Source organism: Macaca fascicularis, chromosome 17 (assembly GCF_037993035.2).
Source record: "Macaca fascicularis isolate 582-1 chromosome 17, T2T-MFA8v1.1".
Taxonomy (NCBI): Eukaryota; Metazoa; Chordata; class Mammalia; order Primates; family Cercopithecidae; genus Macaca; species Macaca fascicularis.
In genome coordinates, this window is record NC_088391.1 from 39,849,306 (window position 1) to 39,869,168 (window position 19,863).

The window sequence follows — 19,863 nt, forward strand, 5'->3', positions numbered from 1 at the left end:
GCTAGAAATTAGGCATGTTATTTATGACTAAAAACTTTATTTTTCTTTGTCTTGCATTGAAATTAGTTAATTCTATTGTTTAAAAATATTATAAAGGACTCTATTTTCTTGTTTATTTAAGAAAAACTTTCTAAAGATTCTAGGAAAGAGATTTTTTGACAATTTGCTGGGGTTTTTTATTTATGTGCTTAGGTAAATAGCAATAAATTATAATTGGTATGAAAATTTGAATAAAATAAATCAAGATGAAGCATTTGTGCAGTGCTCATAAGAGGTGCATGTTGACTATTATCTGAATGAGTTAATTTGTCTTTTATATTTTCCCTGAAATATATGGTTAAATACTACAGTCCAAAGCTGTGATGCCATATGATAGGAAAAAAGCTTTTTGATTAGGGTGAAGCCTATACCAGACAAATAATCTATCTATCCAAATTTATCATCTTATTAATAAAATTTAGGCATTTATAGTATTCTGTTGAATTTTTTTCAACTTTTGAGTGATTGTGGGAAATTAACCACTAGTTGAGAAAGACATGCATTATTGATTCTTATTGTACATATATGTACGTACGCACACATGCATAGCTAATTGTATATTGGGAGGATAATCCATCAACAAATTTTCTTGTCTTCTTTCTATGGGGTACACGCTGAGCTTGTTCCTTTATCTAACAGTGAACCCTAAAGTAACATATATGTAGTGTTTCTCTCCAGGGAAGCCCTCTGGAGGCTAATACCTAAGGCCTTTATTGGGCTGCCTGCAAAGGTACCAGAATTTCAGATCCCTCCCAGAAAACAGATGTCCACCATAAATCATATTGTTTATATGAATAATCCATACAGTGAACTACATTTTTAGTTAGGGAATGGTCCAAGTGCAAAGTCCCTAGCTGCCAGCCTGGGGCTAACCTTGTAAGCTGGCCTTTCTAAAGATAGCTGCCTCAGATCTGCTATGTAACTTTTAGGCTTAGCTTTTTATGTTGAAAAGGAATGTTTTTAATTTTTGCTTTTTAAATTGGGGAGTAAGAATATTACGAAATGACATTGAAATCCAGCATGAAAGTTTTACTTTCAACTACCGGAATTGTTCAGAAAAATACTTAATGATAGCCCAGTCTTAAATTACTGATCACTATCCATTAGTAAAAAATTAAAAACAAATTATATTTTTATTTCTTTTACGATTCTGTATAATATAAAATGATTCACCGAATAGATATTATCTTGCATTTACTTAAGTAAATAGGGATTGTGTGTCTGTGTGTGTGTGTGTGTATTTATATGTGCATATGTATGTGTGTGTGGGTAGGTAGATGCTTTGAAAATTATTTTTAAAATTTTACAGGCTAAAAGTTTTCCTGTATTATTATTTTTTGTTGTTCAATATAACAGCATTATTGGACCCAGTCATCGTCCTAACAATCCTGATATAATGGCATCTGAATAATAAAATTGTCTTTATAGTATGAATTTAGGGCATTTAAAGATTTGGTAGATCATTTTCATCTTGCTAAAAATACATCAAAATAACATTTGTATATTTAAGGACATATACTATATATATGGTTTTTTTGTTTGTTTGTTTTTTGTTTTTTTGAGACGAAGTCTCGCTCTGTAGCCCAGGCTGGAGTGCAGTGGCCGGATCTCAGCTCATTGCAAGCTCCGCCTCACGGGTTCACGCCATTCTCCTGCCTCAGCCTCCCGAGTAGCTGGGACTACAGGCGCCCGCCACCTCGCCCGGCTAGTTTTTTGTATTTCTTAGTAGAGACGGGGTTTCACCGTGTTAGCCAGGATGGTCTCGATCTCCTGACCTCATGATCCACCCGTCTCGGCCTCCCAAAGTGCTGGGATTACAGGCTTGAGCCACCGCTCCCGGCCTATATACTATATATATGTATGGCACTTTAGAAATTATGTAAACTTTGAGTGTGTAGTCTTTTTTTAGCTTAACAATAACTTTGTGAGATAGGGTTGGTGGTGTTTTTCCATTTTATAGAAAAGTAAATTAACTGGGTTTAGAGAATTAGTGACAGTGTCCTAGATCATATGATTGTTTAATTACGGTTGGGATGGATCAAAATTTAGGATTTTTGTCTAGTGCTTGTTTACAGTGATGGCTCATTTTCATTTGAATGAAATTTCATAATTATTGATCAAAACCAGAAATGAGGGACCATGATATATTATAACATTTGTATGTATTCTGTTTCTCATTCATATTTAAATATTTCAGCTTTTGGGTGACTTCAAAATAATGTAAATGTTTTCATGAACTGTTAGTTACATTATTGATATGATGGTTATGTATGTTCAGATGATTTTAAAAAGTGCATGTTTTATACTCACTAACATAAACAGGATGGCTAACATTTATTGAGTGCTTACTCTGTGCAAGTCATTATACTGAGTGCTTCACATCTATTAACATTTAATTTTAAAACCATCTTAATATAGGGAAGGCTGGGGTAAGAAAGTATTTTTTTACCCCTATGTTATTCAGTACTTTCCAAGTGAAAAGGAGTACAACGTGAGGTACAGTTTATGTTTCTTTTCATTCTGTTATTGGATTGAGGTTGCAAAAAGCATAAGCCTAAAGCACTGTTACACGAGTCTGGATTTGGCTTTTAATTTGCCATGCAGTTCTATTCAGTGAATTTTAGTTTGAGTGATCCCTGCGTTACATTAAAGAGTAAGTTATGAATCACAGCAGTAAAAAACTGGAAAGAATCTGTGGGGATTATGTAACTTATATTCTCATTTCTTGAGCTGACCACGTGGATATTTCAAATAGGAGGATATTCTGTTATGGTAGGTGTTAAAAGAAGGTGGTTCTGCCCCTCTGTATGTATTCATTTCACATCACAATAATTTTAATCATCTAGTGTTTTCTTCTTAAGTAAAAATTTTTCCCTTATAATTTATGTGGTTAAATGTACTCTAAGTCTGTTTCCTTTTATCTTGTTCTTAAGGTGATGAAGAGCTACTGTTTACTATAAGGAGAAATAAAACAATACAGCCAGCTTCAGTTACTATGCTAATCCACTATCTCAAGCATCAAGATAATTTATTAGTTTAAATAATTGGGCCTTTTTTATGAGTACTGAGAGTTTTCCTCTGAGCAAGTCTCTTACCATTCCTTTATATTTTCACTTTCTGAAGAGGACACAGTCCTAAAATGTTCCGTTTTTTTAGGTAGATTGTGTAGTCAGAATTTTCTTTTTTAATGTCGTGAATGCTGTAGCCTTGTTTATGTTAGTTCTTATATTTTCCTTGCTGAGTTGCAGGTACTTCTGCATTTTCATAGTCATTGTTTACCAACTTCTATTTCTGTAACTTGTTTAAGCAAATGAAATTACTATAGTAAAGGTTACTATAACTTCTTTGGTATTCCAGTGGTATTGTATCCTGGGATATTGTATGTTATGTAGCTTTATGTTACAGATATCATAGCCTATAGGGTGATATGTTTTTATGTAATGTCAAGGTTATATGGGATTCAGTTTTTAAAAATATGCTATGTATATGTATTCAAAAGCTCTCATTTGATTTTGGAATGTGATATTTTTTAGTAAGATTACAATTTACATGAATTAAGTTTTGGATTTTAGTAGAGAAGAGTTAGTAAGGAAAAAGGTTACTTAAAGAAATATGACCAGGATTAAGGCCTTATGTGTTGCTGTTCATCTTACTGGTAAACTTTAAACAACGTATTATGGGACTATTTGAAGGATTACTTGAAGGATTGATAATACATGTAGATTTCATGACCAGTTAAACTGAGTTTTTGTTTCACCAACCATAAGTAATTTCATCTTTTGTTCATGAGATTAGCTTTAAGTTTACTCTTTTCTATAATTCCATTTTAATAATAATATTTTTATTTTAGACAGATCTGAGAACAATTGGCAAGAAATTCCTCCCCAGTGACATCAATAGTGGAAAGGTAGAAAAGGTAAAGAAAATCAATAACTTCTTAAATTATGCTAACTACAATAAATGTGAACTAAATTACTGGAATTATTTTTTGTCAATAAAGACTGCAATTGCAAAATACTCTGGAGGTGAACAGGTCACAAAGTCATTGTTATGGTGACTTCAATGGAAAATTATTAAGAGTTAAACTTTTTTGACTTTTCAACATTAAAAAAACACAACCTTTTGTTTCAGGAATTTTAGCTATGGCATCCTTATATGAACCGCGAGACTTACCAGATGTAACTGGCACTCATTACAATTACCTTTTCCTATCTTTCAATTTTATTTACCTTTTTATTTTAGTTACCTTAATAAACTGTTAACGTTTATTTAATGAGCTTATTATATACAAATATAAGATTAGGAAAGTATTAGGAGCAATTTGGTGAAGCTGTGCATTTGTTTATTGCAATCATTTTGCAGTACACACATATGTATTCGTGTTATGAATTTTTTTGTGTCAGCAAACTTTAATTATATTTTTACCTAAACTTTTACCCTGCAAGTTAAAGTCCATGTCTTCTTTGTCTTTCGTCAGGAGAAATGGAGTACATCTGGTTACCTTCCTTTGTGAATAATTATATACGTGAAGACATAAATGTCACTGCCACACATTTCTTTTTGCTAAAGCCATCTATCTTGATTCCTTTGTTTATTCTCAGTCTCAAGCTTTTCTTTCATCTCTGTTGTTCTTAGAATCCTCCCCAGTTTCTTTACATTTCTTTTTCTTTTGGTTATAGTGGCTATCTCAGACTTCAGTGTGCACCAGAATTTCCCAGAGGTCTGGCTAGAACACAAATTGCTGGACCTCAAACCACTTCTACTCCTGTCTGAGTTTCTGATTCTGTAGGACTAGGATGGAATCCAAGAATTTGCATTTTGAACGGGTTTCCAGGAGATGTAGAGTTCTAGGAAGCATATTTAGAAAAGTAAGCAACAATCTCGACTAGGTCTGTTGAGTGCAACGGATCTCTATAGGAAAAGTAAATAATATCAAAGCAGTGTCTGTACATCCTTACATTATTTTACTTAAAATTTTGAAGTTTTCTGATTCTTGGTTTTCTGGTTTCTCTGTGTGTCCTAAAAGATGCTGAGAACTGACCTCTGCTACAAGTTCGTAGGATAGTAGTACAGAGACTCTTGTCTGCTCCCTTCACCCTTTCAGAGCGTTTTTACTTTTAAAAATTTTGCACAGTGGTCTCTTTAAGATTTCCTTTGAATGTAGCTAGCAAGAAGAAAAATAACCTTAAAACTTTCTGATTTAGATTATTCTGTGTCAAATTTTATCTTTTAAAACATTCTTAATGCAAATGTAAGTTTTCACATGAAACAAAAATTTGTTATCTCTGCTAGCTCTTCCTCATTGATTATATTTTTTCCTTTCATTACATACTTCCAATACAATATTAATAAACAGTTCTCTAGAATTATTATTCACAGAAGTATTATTATTATTATTATTATTATTATTATTATTATTTTGAGACAGAGTCTTGCTCTGTTGCCCAGGCTGGAGTGCAGTGATATGATCTCAGCAACCTCTACCACCTGGGTTCAGGTGATTCTCCTGCCCCAGCCTCCCTAGTAACTGGGACTACAGGCGCACGCCACCATGCCTGGCTAATTTTTGTATTTTTTAGTAGAGATGGGATTTCTGCATGTTGGCCAGTCTGGTCTCAAACTCCTGACCTTAAGTCATCTGCCCACCTCAGCCTCCCAAAGTACTGGGATTACAGGTCTGAGCCACCGTGCCTGGCCTTTTCACAGAATTATTCTTATATGTCATATAAGAATATATATTATTCTCACATTATTAATAATTGTCTTCACCGTATTAATGAAGATGTTTTGAAAAATAATTTAAATAAACATTTTAGAAGTTGACACACAGAAATTACTCATTTGGTTTGTCTTTAGTTAAAAATCCATATGTTAAATAAAAATGTAACTATCTTAAACCAAAGTAAATATTCAAGGAATATATTTTAGATATGAATTGAACTATTTTGGTTTCTTTGTTAGTAAAATAAGACTAATGTAGTAAAAGCTCCTTATTTATGTCTTCATTGGAATACTTTTATTAACCAGCATTTTACCATTAATGATGACTATAAATGCATGACTCTAGAATCAGACACTACTGATCACTTACTAACATTATGTAAGTTATAGTTCTTGTTTAAATTAACTTTGTTTGAATCTGTGCATAAGATATAGGACAACATTTGGCAAACAGAATATTTGAATAAGTAATCTGCCTATCTCTTGACCATGCCAGATTTTGGTATAAAATGATATTTTCTAGTTTTCTTTTTATATTAGAAAAGAGTGAAAGAAAGAAAAAACTGGGTTATCTAGTGATCTTTCAAATAGGGCGTACTAAAAACCAATGTTCCAAAAACTAACTTAGAAAACTTAAAATATATGATAGACTATTTCAAGAAGCAGAGGAGGCATGGTTGTGGCATGTTTCTGATTGAGGGTGGAGGGGCATTAAATGATAGGGATCAGGAACAGATTGGAGACATCCAGACATAGGGTCATTGCCGTGGATTTAAATCTTCTTTCTCCTGCTTATTAGTTTTTGTGACTTTTCATAAGTTAGTTAATCTCGCTAGATTTTAATTTCCTTATCATTTAAATACTACTCCCTTACAACATTGAAGACCTAAATGAGATAATGCTAAATCCAGCACAATGCATATGGCAAACTTCGAGAATTATGAGCAATTTAGGATGGTATTTTTGTCTTGGAAGTCTAAGAATATATGAATCCTTATTATGGGTATCTTGTTACTGAGAGATCTTCAAGGGGATTCAATGAATAAGGTAAGGCAAATTGGCAAATCATTTTTGTCTGGGTTTTGGCCCCAAGCCCCATGCAGAATTCTACTACTTGAGGTCGGTTAGTCTCTGGTAGAATTAAAGCAAGCTCTGACTGTTTCTACTAAGTTCCAAGCCCATCTGATAATTACCATTTCTGAGAGAGAAAGCCAAAGGAGAGTGAGGATTGGAGAGCATTTGGCCCAATATTTAAGAAGCAGAGTTAAAAAGCAACATGTTGCGGGGAGGAGGGTGCCATCTTAGTAGAAGCTGCCTCTGTTAACCTTGTGTGGTCCCTTTGAAAGGGCCTCACCCATGTATTTTCCAACCACCTTGGAATCTCATTCACTAGGCCTGAGGCTCAATACAATGCACTGGAGCTTGCCCAAGACAAATCAGTAATTTTTTTTGGAAGTAGATTAAAGGAGTGTAGAGAGGAGTCTTCAAACTTCATCTCCTGAAAGCCCAAAGTAAATGATCACACAGTGTGTATTATTATTTTTGTAATTAATAAGACTTAGATAATGCTGTTTTCAGCATTTGGGAACTTGAGAATGGAAAGGGAGATTGGAGAACTGATAGATCTGTGATCAGGTAAGCAAGATTGTAAGTCTGCAGTTAAAGGACAGCTACTCCCGGACATGCTGAATTTACATCTCTTGTTCTAAAACACATCAGAGGCCTTCAGAAAGGCATTGTCCCGAGCTTTGAAACTAAAGTCTTAGTAATTGCTACTATCATTGATTATTTTGGGAGAAGGTAGAATGGCAAAAAGTAGAAGTAACTTTATTACTAATTAATATAGTAGTTTTGCTCGGGTTCTTTTCTCTTTCTTCCATTTTCTTCTTAACATACTTTTCAATTTCTGTCTTTTCTCCACAAAAAGTGGTGAGAGTTGGATGATGACAGTTTTTTCCAGGCTTCCAGATTTTCTTATAGGTACTTCATATTTGATTCAAAAACTGTAAAAATTGTGACTGGAGGGAGGTGTGGTAGGGAAGCCATATTTTGCAACTTATTTTCTGAGTTTTTCAGGGTGTGCTTTGTTTTTCTCGGATATTACAAAGTCCTAGGACTGCTGTAGCAGCTTGTAAGCTAAAAATTATGGAAAAAGTCACGATAAAAAGGAAGTATAACTGTTTAATATTCTTCTCCAATTTTAATATTTTGCTGTAGCTTTTTAAACTAAAAGTTAATTATAAAATACAGATTAGTTTCAAAATACTTTGTTACTAATTCAGCTACTTGAGGACCTTATGTACTACTATGGAGTCCTAACTGTACAGTCTTTCAGTTCTGTGTTTATTTTTTTGTAAGTTCTAAGAATGACATGTTGTATATACCTCTTTAAATGTAAAACTATGATTGACCTAATTTTCCCAAATAGGAGTGACTGGTCTCAAAACCTCAGCAATACTGACATCAACCACAAGATGGCTTCACTGCCTTAAAATTGAAAGTGAAGGTTCTCTTGCCCTTGGATAGTCTAGAAATCGGATGTTTTTAAAAAGAAAAGGAATTGAAAAAAGTGTTAACTTTTGATTTAATAAGATAATAGGTTTCCTATATGTTAATTTAGTCTGTGTTAAGTAATACAATTTGCTTCTTTTAGTGAACTATATGTTAAAATTAAACATTTACTTGTATTTTTAGAAAAAATGGATTACTAAAACTTTTATGCTTTATTTACAAGTCCTTATTGGTACTTACTAATAGGACTTCTGTGGAGTTTAAATAGATACTCTTCCCGATAATTGAAAAATAAACTATTTGACTTACCTTTTTCTCTTTTTGGTTCCAAGGAACAAAAAGTTAGAGAAGTGAAGAATAGAAACGTGGGAATTGTCCAATGATACATTGGGAAAAGTGTTACTTTTGGCTGGTAGTCCCACATACTTTTCTTGTATTCATTTGCTATAATTACTTTATGATTGAATGCGAGCAATTTATATGCCCTACTGTTATTTTGAGGGTTAAATTGAGGCTTTTTACTTTCAGGGAATCTTAAGTTTGCGAAAACCTATTCAAGATTATGTTGTCAATTTCTTAATTATTAGGAATTTGTTAAATGTTTTAAAAATTCCTAAGGGGTAGATCTTCTAGTAAATATACCACTATATTTATAATTCAGAAAGTTTTAATTTTATTATTTATTTTCCACTTAAACTCCCTTGCTGCATATGAATATCATTTGAAAAATTTGAGATTAGGATTAGGTACTCCCTTCCCTAAAGCTATTTCTTTCAATATTCTTGATGCTATTCTCATCTGCTTCCTTCTTGATCTTTTTTGGCACAAGCACCTACCTTACCTAGGAGAACCCTGGTTTTTAGTGAATTCTAATAATTCTTATTCTTGTTCTTGTTTTTCTTCTGTCATTTGTTGAGGACCTGTTCTATGCTAGGTCCCATGTTAAATAATTTATATGTATTATCTATACAATATTCAGAACAACACAGAAAATATAAACTATTACAGCCTTCCCTTTTACTTTAGAGATAAGAGAATTGCACCTTCCCTAAGATCACAGTTTTTTGTTGCTATAGCACCTGAGCGTCCTTCCCTCAGCTGTCAGACAAACTGCTATTTATTTTTCAGATTCCAACTGAGGTGTGACCCTTCTCTTCTAATGTTCTTGACCTCTTTTGAGCATAATTAATTTTTAAATTTGAATGTTCTCATTGCCCTTTATACCTACATGTTTTTAGTATGTAATAAATATTATCATACTTTTAGAATATGCACTACAAAAACAGGCTTTGGCATGAGATAGATCTGAATAGGAATTCTAATTTGCCTCTTACTGAGTGACCACTGGTAAAGTACTTCACCCTCTGTCCTTAATTTTCTTGTTTAGTATATACAAGTAATCGTAATGTACTTTATATTTCTGGAGGTAAATTAAAGCACTTATGTAAAGATCATGCAACATTTTCTGGTGTGTATCTAGGAAGTGCTAAGTAAATTATAGTTAAAGCACTAGAAATTTCCTTTTTTTTTAATCAGACAGTGTCTGAATGTGTAATTGTGCCAAGTGATAGGGATACAGAGATCAAGACAGCCTCTCTCTTCTTGGAGCACATAGCCTAATAAGAGGTTGAGAAACCAGCTGTGTCAATGTAGTGAAACAAATGCTATGTCAAAGGTGTGTACAATAAAGGGGCTGCCATTTCAGTTTAGTGAGGGTATTAGTTTGCTTTTCTTGCTAGACTGTTAGCTTTTAGAGATGTGATTTTCAATGAAGGAATAGTGGGTAGATGCCCTGTATTGGGCGTATTTAAACTCTTATGTTAATAGCTATACGATACATACACACATACACACACAGATTACACATACACACACACTATATTTAATATTTTCTGTTACACAAAAAGCTCCTTTGTAGTAGAACTAAAGAATGGAAAATAAAGCTTGACAGATCTTGACTGGTAACAATACATGGAAGATAAGTATAGTGGATATTTGTAATTCCTAAAACCTGAATTATCTCCTTGTGTTTGGGGGAATTTCCCATTTTAAGAGTTTTGGTGGTAGAGAAGAAGAAAATGCCAGATACTTTTCTCCCAGCCTCCTTTACAGCTATGCTAGTCAGGTGTAGCTGCCTTGGAGTTGGGCCAGTTACACACAAAAAAGTGGGACCTGTGGAGAATCCTGTCAGTAATAGTTGAAGCTGCAGCAAGATTGTTTCTGGAGTAGTAGCTGCAGGAGTGCCAGAGTAAATGTCCAGAGCCATTGAGATCACTGGTACAAGGCATAGTGTTAGATGCTTGCCGTGTGCTGGATCCAGCTTGTTCCAGCTCATGAAGTTGATTGTCGGCATCTTTTCCCAATTTAGAGTACAATAACATACAGTTGATGGTTGTGGTTGGCCTTGGAAATTGGCACAAATTACAGATTACAGTGGCTTTTCCCCTGTCCTTCTACCAGAAGTATTTTACCAACACACCTCTGCACACGTGTAACAGTTTCCCTAAGGAATATAAACAGGAATGGAACCCTACTGCATTGTGGAATTAGGCCAGTATTCAACTTTACAAGATAATGCTAAATTTTCTTGCAAAGCACTTGTATCAACTATGTTACCTTCAGTATTGTATATGAGATTCAATTGAGACATTTCTTTTGTGACACTTGAAATGATCAAAATTTTCTGATCTTGTGATTGTAAAATACATTATTCTTCCGTACGCCATTCTCTCCCCTGCCAATACAGATTTTAGAATCAAACGATTAAGACTTAAAAATATCATGTTGGAGTTTTGACTGAAATTGCACATTAGCTTAAAAACAATTGATATCTTTATGTGATATGATATTACCAGTGAAATTCTGGTAAAACACATCTCTGAAGAGCAAAAAAGAGCCCTTACACATAGCATTTGCCACTTTCTGTGGTATAAATATTCCCTGTTTGACTGATTATAAGCTATGTTATGAAATCACTGAACAGGGAATTAGGAAGAAATGTACATAAAAAGTTCTTGTGAGCTTTTATGAGCTGGCTCCAGCACAACCCTGGATATATCTCTTCATTTATTTTTCCCATAATGTTTTATAATTTATTGGAAGTATATGGGCTGTGCATCTTTTGTAAGCTTTATTCCTGGATCTGTCTATTTTTGTTATTGTAAATGGTGTTTAAAAATTTTTTTAATTACTCTTTCCATCTGTTACTGGTACATGGAAAGGCAGCTGATATTTGCATATTGATTGTAATTCTGTCACCTGCCAGTTATTATTATGTTATTATTCCTATATATTCTATTTTTATTCCAGATACAATTTTTAAAACACCATTTACAATAAGAATAATACAGTCTTACATTATTCTGTGTATTCTTTTAAGTTTTCTCTATAAATTTGCCTTTTCTTGGTATTTCACATGAATGGAATCACATGATATATATGTTGTATCTGGCTTCTTTTATTTAGTGTAATATTTTTTAGGGTAATCTATAACATAGCATATGTTGATAGTTTTTCCTATTTATTGGTGAGTAATATTCCATTGTATGGATACACCACGTTTTGTCTTTCCACTTACTATTAGGTTGGTGCAAAAATAATTGCGGTTTTTTCCATTGAAAGTAATGGCAAAAACCACAGATACTTTTGCACCAACCTAATAGTTTATGGACATTTCGATCGCTGTCCTTAGTTCTTTTCTTTTTCTTTTTTTTTAAAATATATATGTCTCTTATTACTGTTATCATTTCTTAAATTGTTGCTTTGTGCCTTTACTCTTTGCTTCTTGATCACTCTTGTCCGTTATCAATTTCATTAGTCTTTGTTACAGTAAAACTTGTTAATGTTGTTATTGTATTTTTAGTTTGATTCATTTATTTTTCTTCTACCTGATTTGAACTCATTGCTTGTTTTCTCAACTTCTTAGTTCAACTCATTAGTTTTATATTTTCAAAAATAGGTGTTAAGATATACCAAAGAAACTATACAATACAAAAATTTAACAACGAAGTTAAAATATATAGCAAAAGCCAAATAAGACAATACACATGAATAATCCTAGAAAACTAAAATGGGGAGAACTTATTGAAGGGTAACATACATAAAATGAGGACTAATAGCAAGAAACAATTCTAAACATTTTCCCAATGACTGACTAAGCCTCAAAAAGACAGCTTAGGAAAACGAGTAACATATAGTTTTTCTTTTCCTAGCCAATTCAGTTCTACTTATATAAATCTGGTTACCAACCAATACACATATGAATTAGAGTAATTGTTTTTCTACTCAATTACTACCATTTTTTCTTTTTCACCTTTTTCATAATTTTCTTTTTTCTTTTTTTTCTTTTTTTTTATTATTATTATACTTTAAGTTCTAGGGTACATGTGCATAACGTGCAGGTTTGTTACATATGTATACTTGTGCCATGTTGCTGTGCTGCACCCATCAACTCGTCAGCACCCAACTACTCGTCATTTACATCAGGTATAACTCCCAATGCAATCCCTCCCCCCTACCCCCTCCCCATAATAGGCCCCGGTGTGTGATGTCCCCCTTCCCGAGTCCAAGTGATCTCATTGTTCAGTTCCCACCTATGAGTGAGAACATGCAGTGTTTAGTTTTCTGTTCTTGTGATAATTTGCTAAGAATGATGGTTTCCAGCTGCATCCATGTCCCTACAAAGGACACAAACTCATCCTCTTTTATGGCTGCATAGTATTCCATGGTGTATATGTGCCACATTTTCTTAATCCAGTCTGTCACTGATGGACATTTGGGTTGATTCCAAGTCTTTGCTATTGTGAATAGTGCCGCAATGAACATACGTGTGCATGTGTCTTTATAGCAGCATGATTTATAATCCTTTGGGTATATCCCCAGTAATGGGATGGCTGGGTCATATGGTACATCTAGTTCTAGATCCTTGAGGAATCGCCATACTGTTTTCCATAATGGTTGAACTAGTTTACAATCCCACCAACAGTGTAAAAGTGTTCCTATTTCTCCACATCCTCTCCAGTACCTGTTGTTTCCTGACTTTTTAATGATCGCCATTCTAACTGGTGTGAGATGGTATCTCATTGTGGTTTTGATTTGCATTTCTCTGATGGCCAGTGATGATGAGCATTTTTTCATGTGTCTGTTGGCTGTATGAATGTCTTCTTTTGAGAACTGTCTGTTCATATCCTTTGGCCACTTTTTGATGGGGTTGTTTGTTTTTTTCTTGTAAATTTGTTTGAGTTCTTTGTAGGTTCTGGATATTAGCCCTTTGTCAGATGAGTAGATTGCAAAAATTTTCTCCCATTCTGTAGGTTGCCTGTTCACTCTGATGGTAGTTTCTTTTGCTGTGCAGAAGCTTTTTAGTTTAATTAGATCCCATTTGTCAATTTTGGCTTTTGCTGCCGTTGCTTTTGGTGTTTTAGACATGAAGTCTTTGCCCATGCCTATGTCCTGAATGGTACTACCTAGGTTTTCCTCTAGGGTTTTTATGGTATTAGGTCTAACATTTAAGTCTCTAATCCATCTTGAATGAATTTTCGTATAAGGAGTAAGGAAAGGATCCAGTTTCAGCTTTCTACTTATGGCTAGCCAATTTTCCCAGCACCATTTATTAAATAGGGAATCCTTTCCACATTTCTTGTTTTTCTCAGGTTTGTCAAAGATCAGATGGCTGTAGATGTGTGGTATTATTTCTGAGGACTCTGTTCTGTTCCATTGGTCTATATTCTGTTTTGGTACCAGTACCATGCTGTTTTGGTTACTGTAGCCTTGTAGTATAGTTTGAAGTCAGGTAGTGTGATGCCTCCAGCTTTGTTCTTTTGACTTAGGATTGTCTTGGAGATGCGGGCTCTTTTTTGGTTCCATATGAACTTTAAAGCAGTTCTTTCCAATTCTGTGAAGAAACTCATTGGTAGCTTGATGGGGATGGCATTGAATCTATAAATAACCTTGGGCAGTATGGCCATTTTCACGATATTGATTCTTCCTATCCATGAGCATGGTATGTTCTTCCATTTGTTTGTGTCCTCTTTTATTTCACTGAGCAGTGGTTTGTAGTTCTCCTTGAAGAGGTCCTTTACATCCCTTGTCAGTTGGATTCCTAGGTATTTTATTCTCTTTGAAGCAATTGTGAATGGAAGTTCGTTCCTGATTTGGCTCTCTGTTTGTCTGTTACTGGTGTATAAGAATGCTTGTGATTTTTGCACATTAATTTTGTATCCTGAGACTTTGCTGAAGTTGCTTATCAGCTTAAGGAGATTTTGGGCTGAGACAATGGGGTTTTCTAAATATACAATCATGTCATCTGCAAACAGGGACAATTTGACTTCTTCTTTTCCTAACTGAATACCCTTGATTTCTTTCTCTTGCCTAATTGCCCTAGCCAGAACTTCCAACACTATGTTGAATAGGAGTGGTGAGAGAGAGCATCCCTGTCTTGTGCCAGTTTTCAAAGGGAATTTTTCCAGTTTTTGCCGATTCAGTATGATATTGGCTGTGGGTTTGTCATAAATAGCTGTTATTATTTTGAGGTACGTTCCATCAATACCGAATTTATTGAGCGTTTTTAGCATGAAGGGCTGTTGAATTTTGTCAAAAGCCTTTTCTGCATCTATTGAGATAATCATGTGGTTCTTGTCTTTGGTTCTGTTTATATGCTGGATTATGTTTATTGATTTGCGAATGTTGAACCAGCCTTGCATCCCAGGGATGAAGCCCACTTGATCATGGTGGATAAGCTTTTTGATGTGCTGCTGAATCCGGTTTGCCAGTATTTTATTGAGGATTTTTGCATCGATGTTCATCAGGGATATTGGTCTAAAATTCTCTTTTTTTGTTGTGTCTCTGCCAGGCTTTGGTATCAGGATGATGTTGGCCTCATAAAATGAGTTAGGGAGGATTCCCTCTTTTTCTATTGATTGGAATAGTTTCAGAAGGAATGGTACCAGCTCCTCCTTGTACCTCTGGTAGAATTCAGCTGTGAATCCATCTGGTCCTGGACTTTTTTTGGTTGGTAGGCTATTAATTATTGCCTCAATTTCAGAGCCTGCTGTTGGTCTATTCAGGGATTCAACTTCTTCCTGGTTTAGTCTTGGAAGAGTGTAAGTGTCCAGGAAATTATCCATTTCTTCTAGATTTTCTAGTTTATTTGCGTAGAGGTGTTTATAGTATTCTCTGATGGTAGTTTGTATTTCTGTGGGGTCGGTGGTGATATCCCCTTTATCATTTTTTATTGCATCTATTTGATTCTTCTCTCTTTTCTTCTTTATTAGTCTTGCTAGCGGTCTGTCAATTTTGTTGATCTTTTCAAAAAACCAACTCCTCGATTGATTGATTTTTTGGAGGGTTTTTTGTGTCTCTATGTCCTTCAGTTCTGCTCTGATCTTAGTTATTACTTGCCTTCTGCTAGCTTTCGAATGTGTTTGCTCTTGCTTCTCTAGTTCTTTTAATTGTGATGTTAGAGTGTCAATTTTAGATCTTTCCTGCTTTCTCTTGTGGGCATTTAGTGCTATAAATTTCCCTCTACACACTGCTTTAAATGTGTCCCAGAGATTCTGGTATGTTGTATCTTTGTTCTCATTGGTTTCAAAGAACATCTTTATTTCTGCCTTCATTTCGTTATGTACCCAGTAGTCATTCAGGAGCAGGTTGTTCAGTTTCCATGTAGTTGAGCGGTTTTGATTGAGTTTCTTAGTCCTGAGTTCTAGTTTGATTGCACTGTGGTCTGAGAGACAGTTTGTTATAATTTCTGTTCTTGTGCATTTGCTGAGGAGTGCTTTACTTCCAATTATGTGGTCAATTTTGGAATAAGTGCGATGTGGTGCTGAGAAGAATGTATATTCTGTTGATTTGGGGTGGAGAGTTCTTTTTTTTTTTTTTTTTTTGAGACGGAGTCTCGCTCTGTCTCCCGGGCTGGAGTTGCAGTGGCCGGATCTCAGCTCACTGCAAGCTCCGCCTCCCGGGTTCACGCCATTCTCCTGCCTCAGCCTCCCGAGTAGCTGGGACTACAGGCGCTGCCACCTCGCCCGGCTAGTTTTTTGTATTTTTTAGTAGAGACGGGGTTTCACCATGTTCACCAGGATGGTCTCGATCTCCTGACCTCGTGATCCACCCGTCTCGGCCTCCCAAAGTGCTGGGATTACAGGCTTGAGCCACCGCGCCCGGCCTTGGGATGGAGAGTTCTATAGATGTCTATTAGGTCTGCTTGCTGCAGAGATGAGTTCAATTCCTGGACATCCTTGTTAACTTTCTGTCTTGTTGATCTGTCTAATGTTGACAATGGAGTGCTGAAGTCTCCCATTATTATTGTATGGGAGTCTAAGTCTCTTTGTAAGTCTCTAAGGACTTGCTTTATGAATCTGGGTGCTCCTGTATTGGGTGCATATATATTTAGGATAGTTAGTTCTTCCTGTTGAATTGATCCCTTTACCATTATGTAATGGCCTTCTTTGTCTCTTTTGATCTTTGATGGTTTAAAGTCTATTTTATCAGAGACTAGTATTGCAACCCCTGCTTTCTTTTGTTCTCCATTTGCTTGGTAAATCTTCCTCCATCCCTTTATTTTGAGCCTATGTATGTCTCTGCGTGTGAGATGGGTCTCCTGAATACAGCAGACTGATGGGTCTTGACTCTTTATCCAGTTTGCCAGTCTATGTCTTTTAAATTGAGCATTTAGTCCATTTACATTTAAGGTTAATATTGTTATGTGTGAACTTGATCCTGCCATTATGATATTAACTGGTTATTTTGCTTGTTAGTTGATGCAGTTTCTTCCTAGCCTCGATGGTCTTTACATTTTGGCATGTTTTTGCAATGGCTGGTACCGGTTGTTCCTTTCCATGTTGAGTGCTTCCTTCAGGGTCTCTTGTAAGGCAGGCCTAGTGGTGACAAAATCTCTAAGCATTTGCTTATCTGTAAAGGATTTTATTTCTCCTTCACTTATGAAACTTAGTTTGGCTGGATATGAAATTCTGGGTTTAAAATTCTTTTCTTTAAGAATGTTGAATATTGGCCCCCACTCTCTTCTGGCTTGGAGAGTTTCTGCCGAGAGATCTGCTGTTAGTCTGATGGGCTTCCCTTTGTGGGTACCCCGACCTTTCTCTCTGGCTGCCCTTAAGATTTTTTCCTTCATTTCAACTCTGGTGAATCTGGCAATTATGTGTCTTGGAGTTGCTCTTCTCGAGGAGTATCTTTGTGGCGTTCTTTGTATTTCCTGGATTTGAATGTTGGCCTGCCCTACTAGGTTGGGGAAGTTCTCCTGGATGATATCCTGAAGAGTGTTTTCCAACTTGGTTCCATTTTCCCCCTCACTTTCAGGCACCCCAATCAGACGTAGATTTGGTCTTTTTACATAATCCCATACTTCTTTCAGGCTTTGTTCATTTCTTTTTCTTCTTTTTTCTTTTGGTTTCTCTTCTCGCTTCATTTCATTCATTTGATCCTCAATCTCTGATACTCTTTCTTCCAGTTGATCGAGTCGGTTACTGAAGCTTGTGCATTTGTCACGTATTTCTCGTGTCATGGTTTTCATCTCTTTCATTTCGTTTATGACCTTCTCTGCATTAATTACTCTAGCCATCAATTCTTCCACTTTTTTTTTAAAGATTTTTAGTTTCTTTGCGCTGGGTACGTAATTCCTCCTTTAGCTCTGAGAAGTTTGATGGACTGAAGCCTTCTTCTCTCATCTCGTCAGAGTCATTCTCCGTCCAGCTTTGATCCGTCGCTGGCGATGAGCTGTGCTTCTTTGCTGGGGGAGATGCGCTCTTATTTTTTGAATTTCCAGCTTTTCTGCCCTGCTTTTTCCCCATCTTTGTGGTTTTATCTGCCTCTGGTCTTTGATGATGGTGACGTACTGATGGGGTTTTGGTGTAGGTGTCCTTCCTGTTTGATAGTTTTCCTTCTAACAGTCAGGACCCTCAGCTGTAGGTCTGTTGGAGCTTGCTTGAGATCCACTCCAGACCCTGTTTGCCTGGGTGTCAGCAGCAGAGGCTGCAGAAGATAGAATATTGCTGAACAGCGAGTGTACCTACTGTCTTGCTTTGGAGGCTTCCTCTCAGGGGTGTACTCCACCCTGTGAGGTGTGGGGTGTCAGACTGCCCCTAGTGGGGGATGTCTCCCAGTTAGGCTACTCAGGGGTCAGGGACCCACTTGAGCAGGCAGTCTGTCTGTTCTCAGATCTCAACCTCCGTGTTGGGAGATCCACTGCTCTCTTCAAAGCTGTCAGACAGAGTCGTTTGCGTCTGCAGAGGTTTCTGCTGCTTTTGTTTACTGTGCCCTGTCCCCAGAGGTGGAGTCTACAGAGACAGGCAGGTTTCCTTGAGCTGCTGTGAGCTCCACCCAGTTCGAGCTTCCCAGCGGCTTTGTTTACCTACTTAAGCCTCAGCAATGGCGGGTGCCCCTCCCCCAGCCTCGCTGCTGCCTTGCCGCGATATCGCAGACTGCTGTGCTAGCAATGAGGGAGGCTCCGTGGGTGTGGGACCCTCCCGGCCAGGTGTGGGATATTATCTCCAGGTGTGCCTGTTTGCTTAAAGCGCACTATTCGGGTGGGAGTTACCCGATTTTCCAGGTGTTGTGTGTCTCAGTTCCCCTGGCTAGGAAAAGGGATTCCCTTTCCCCTTGCGCTTCCCAGGTGAGGCGATGCCTCGCCCTGCTTCAGCTCTCGCTGGTGGGGCTGTAGCAGCTGACCAGCACCGATTGTCTGGCACTCCCTAGTGAGATGAACCCAGTACCTCAGTTGAAAATGCAGAAATCACCGGTCTTCTGTGTCGCTCGCGCTGGGAGTTGGAGACTGGAGCTGTTCCTATTCGGCCATCTTGCTCCGCCCCTCGTAATTTTCTCTAGCAACACTTTTCCTTTGGTTTGATCAGTTGAACTCAAAAGGTTTGGTACCTGAAATGAGTATCAGCTCTTACTGGAATAGCACTTGGGAAGTACAATTGTAGAAAAGGCAAATGTGTAACTGAGGTGCTTGACAAAGTTAAGCATCCCATTCTCCATAAGACAATGTCTCTCACGTTAATCACTAGGTTAATGGCTGCTCTTGGCTAGATCACATGACCCTGCGTGATACTGGAATGCTCCCTGGCGAGGTACTGTGGAGCTATGTGAACAAATACCCACCCATTTAAGCTTTCAATAAATACAAAGCATTTGAAACAATTTTAGTAGAATAAATTAAAAATACAGCATTTCTGTTGGCCTGCTTTGCTTCTTGAGCTGGCTTGGAGTGCTGTTCATGATATAAAAGACAAATTCTTAATTCAACTCTTTAGTTTTTTTTTTTTTTCCAGTTTTCTTTATTAATTTTTCTTCTAGCACTGATTTAATTATACTCCTATATTTATATAGGAAATATATGTATTTACATATTTACAAACATATGTTCAGGTATAAAAGTTGTATACATGGTACTTTCATTATTTAGCTCTAAATATTTTTTAATTCACCTTATGATTACTTCTTTCCCTATTTTGATTACAGAATATTAGATTTGTTTTGGTTATGGATTTCTAATCCAGTTACGTTGTGATCAGAGAATTTGGACTGAATAATAAATGTATTTTGAAATTTGTAGAGTCTTTATGGCTTGATATG

At 36.3% G+C, this 19,863-nt stretch overlaps 1 protein-coding gene across 12 annotated transcripts in view; it reads left to right on the plus strand.

The window, feature by feature from the left end:
• The window catches only part of TDRD3 (tudor domain containing 3), a 199,526-nt gene that overhangs the window by 44,575 nt on the left and 135,088 nt on the right, over positions 1 to 19,863 (plus strand). For 8 of the 12 annotated variants that reach the window (XM_074021591.1, XM_005585951.5, XM_065533311.2 and 5 more), the window contains one exon: positions 3,890 to 3,955. The exons of the other annotated variants lie outside the window; for them this stretch is intronic. In XM_074021591.1, the coding sequence (XP_073877692.1) occupies positions 3,890 to 3,955 (66 nt within the window). The remainder of the gene's footprint in view (positions 1 to 3,889; positions 3,956 to 19,863) is intronic. 12 annotated transcript variants of the gene reach the window in all.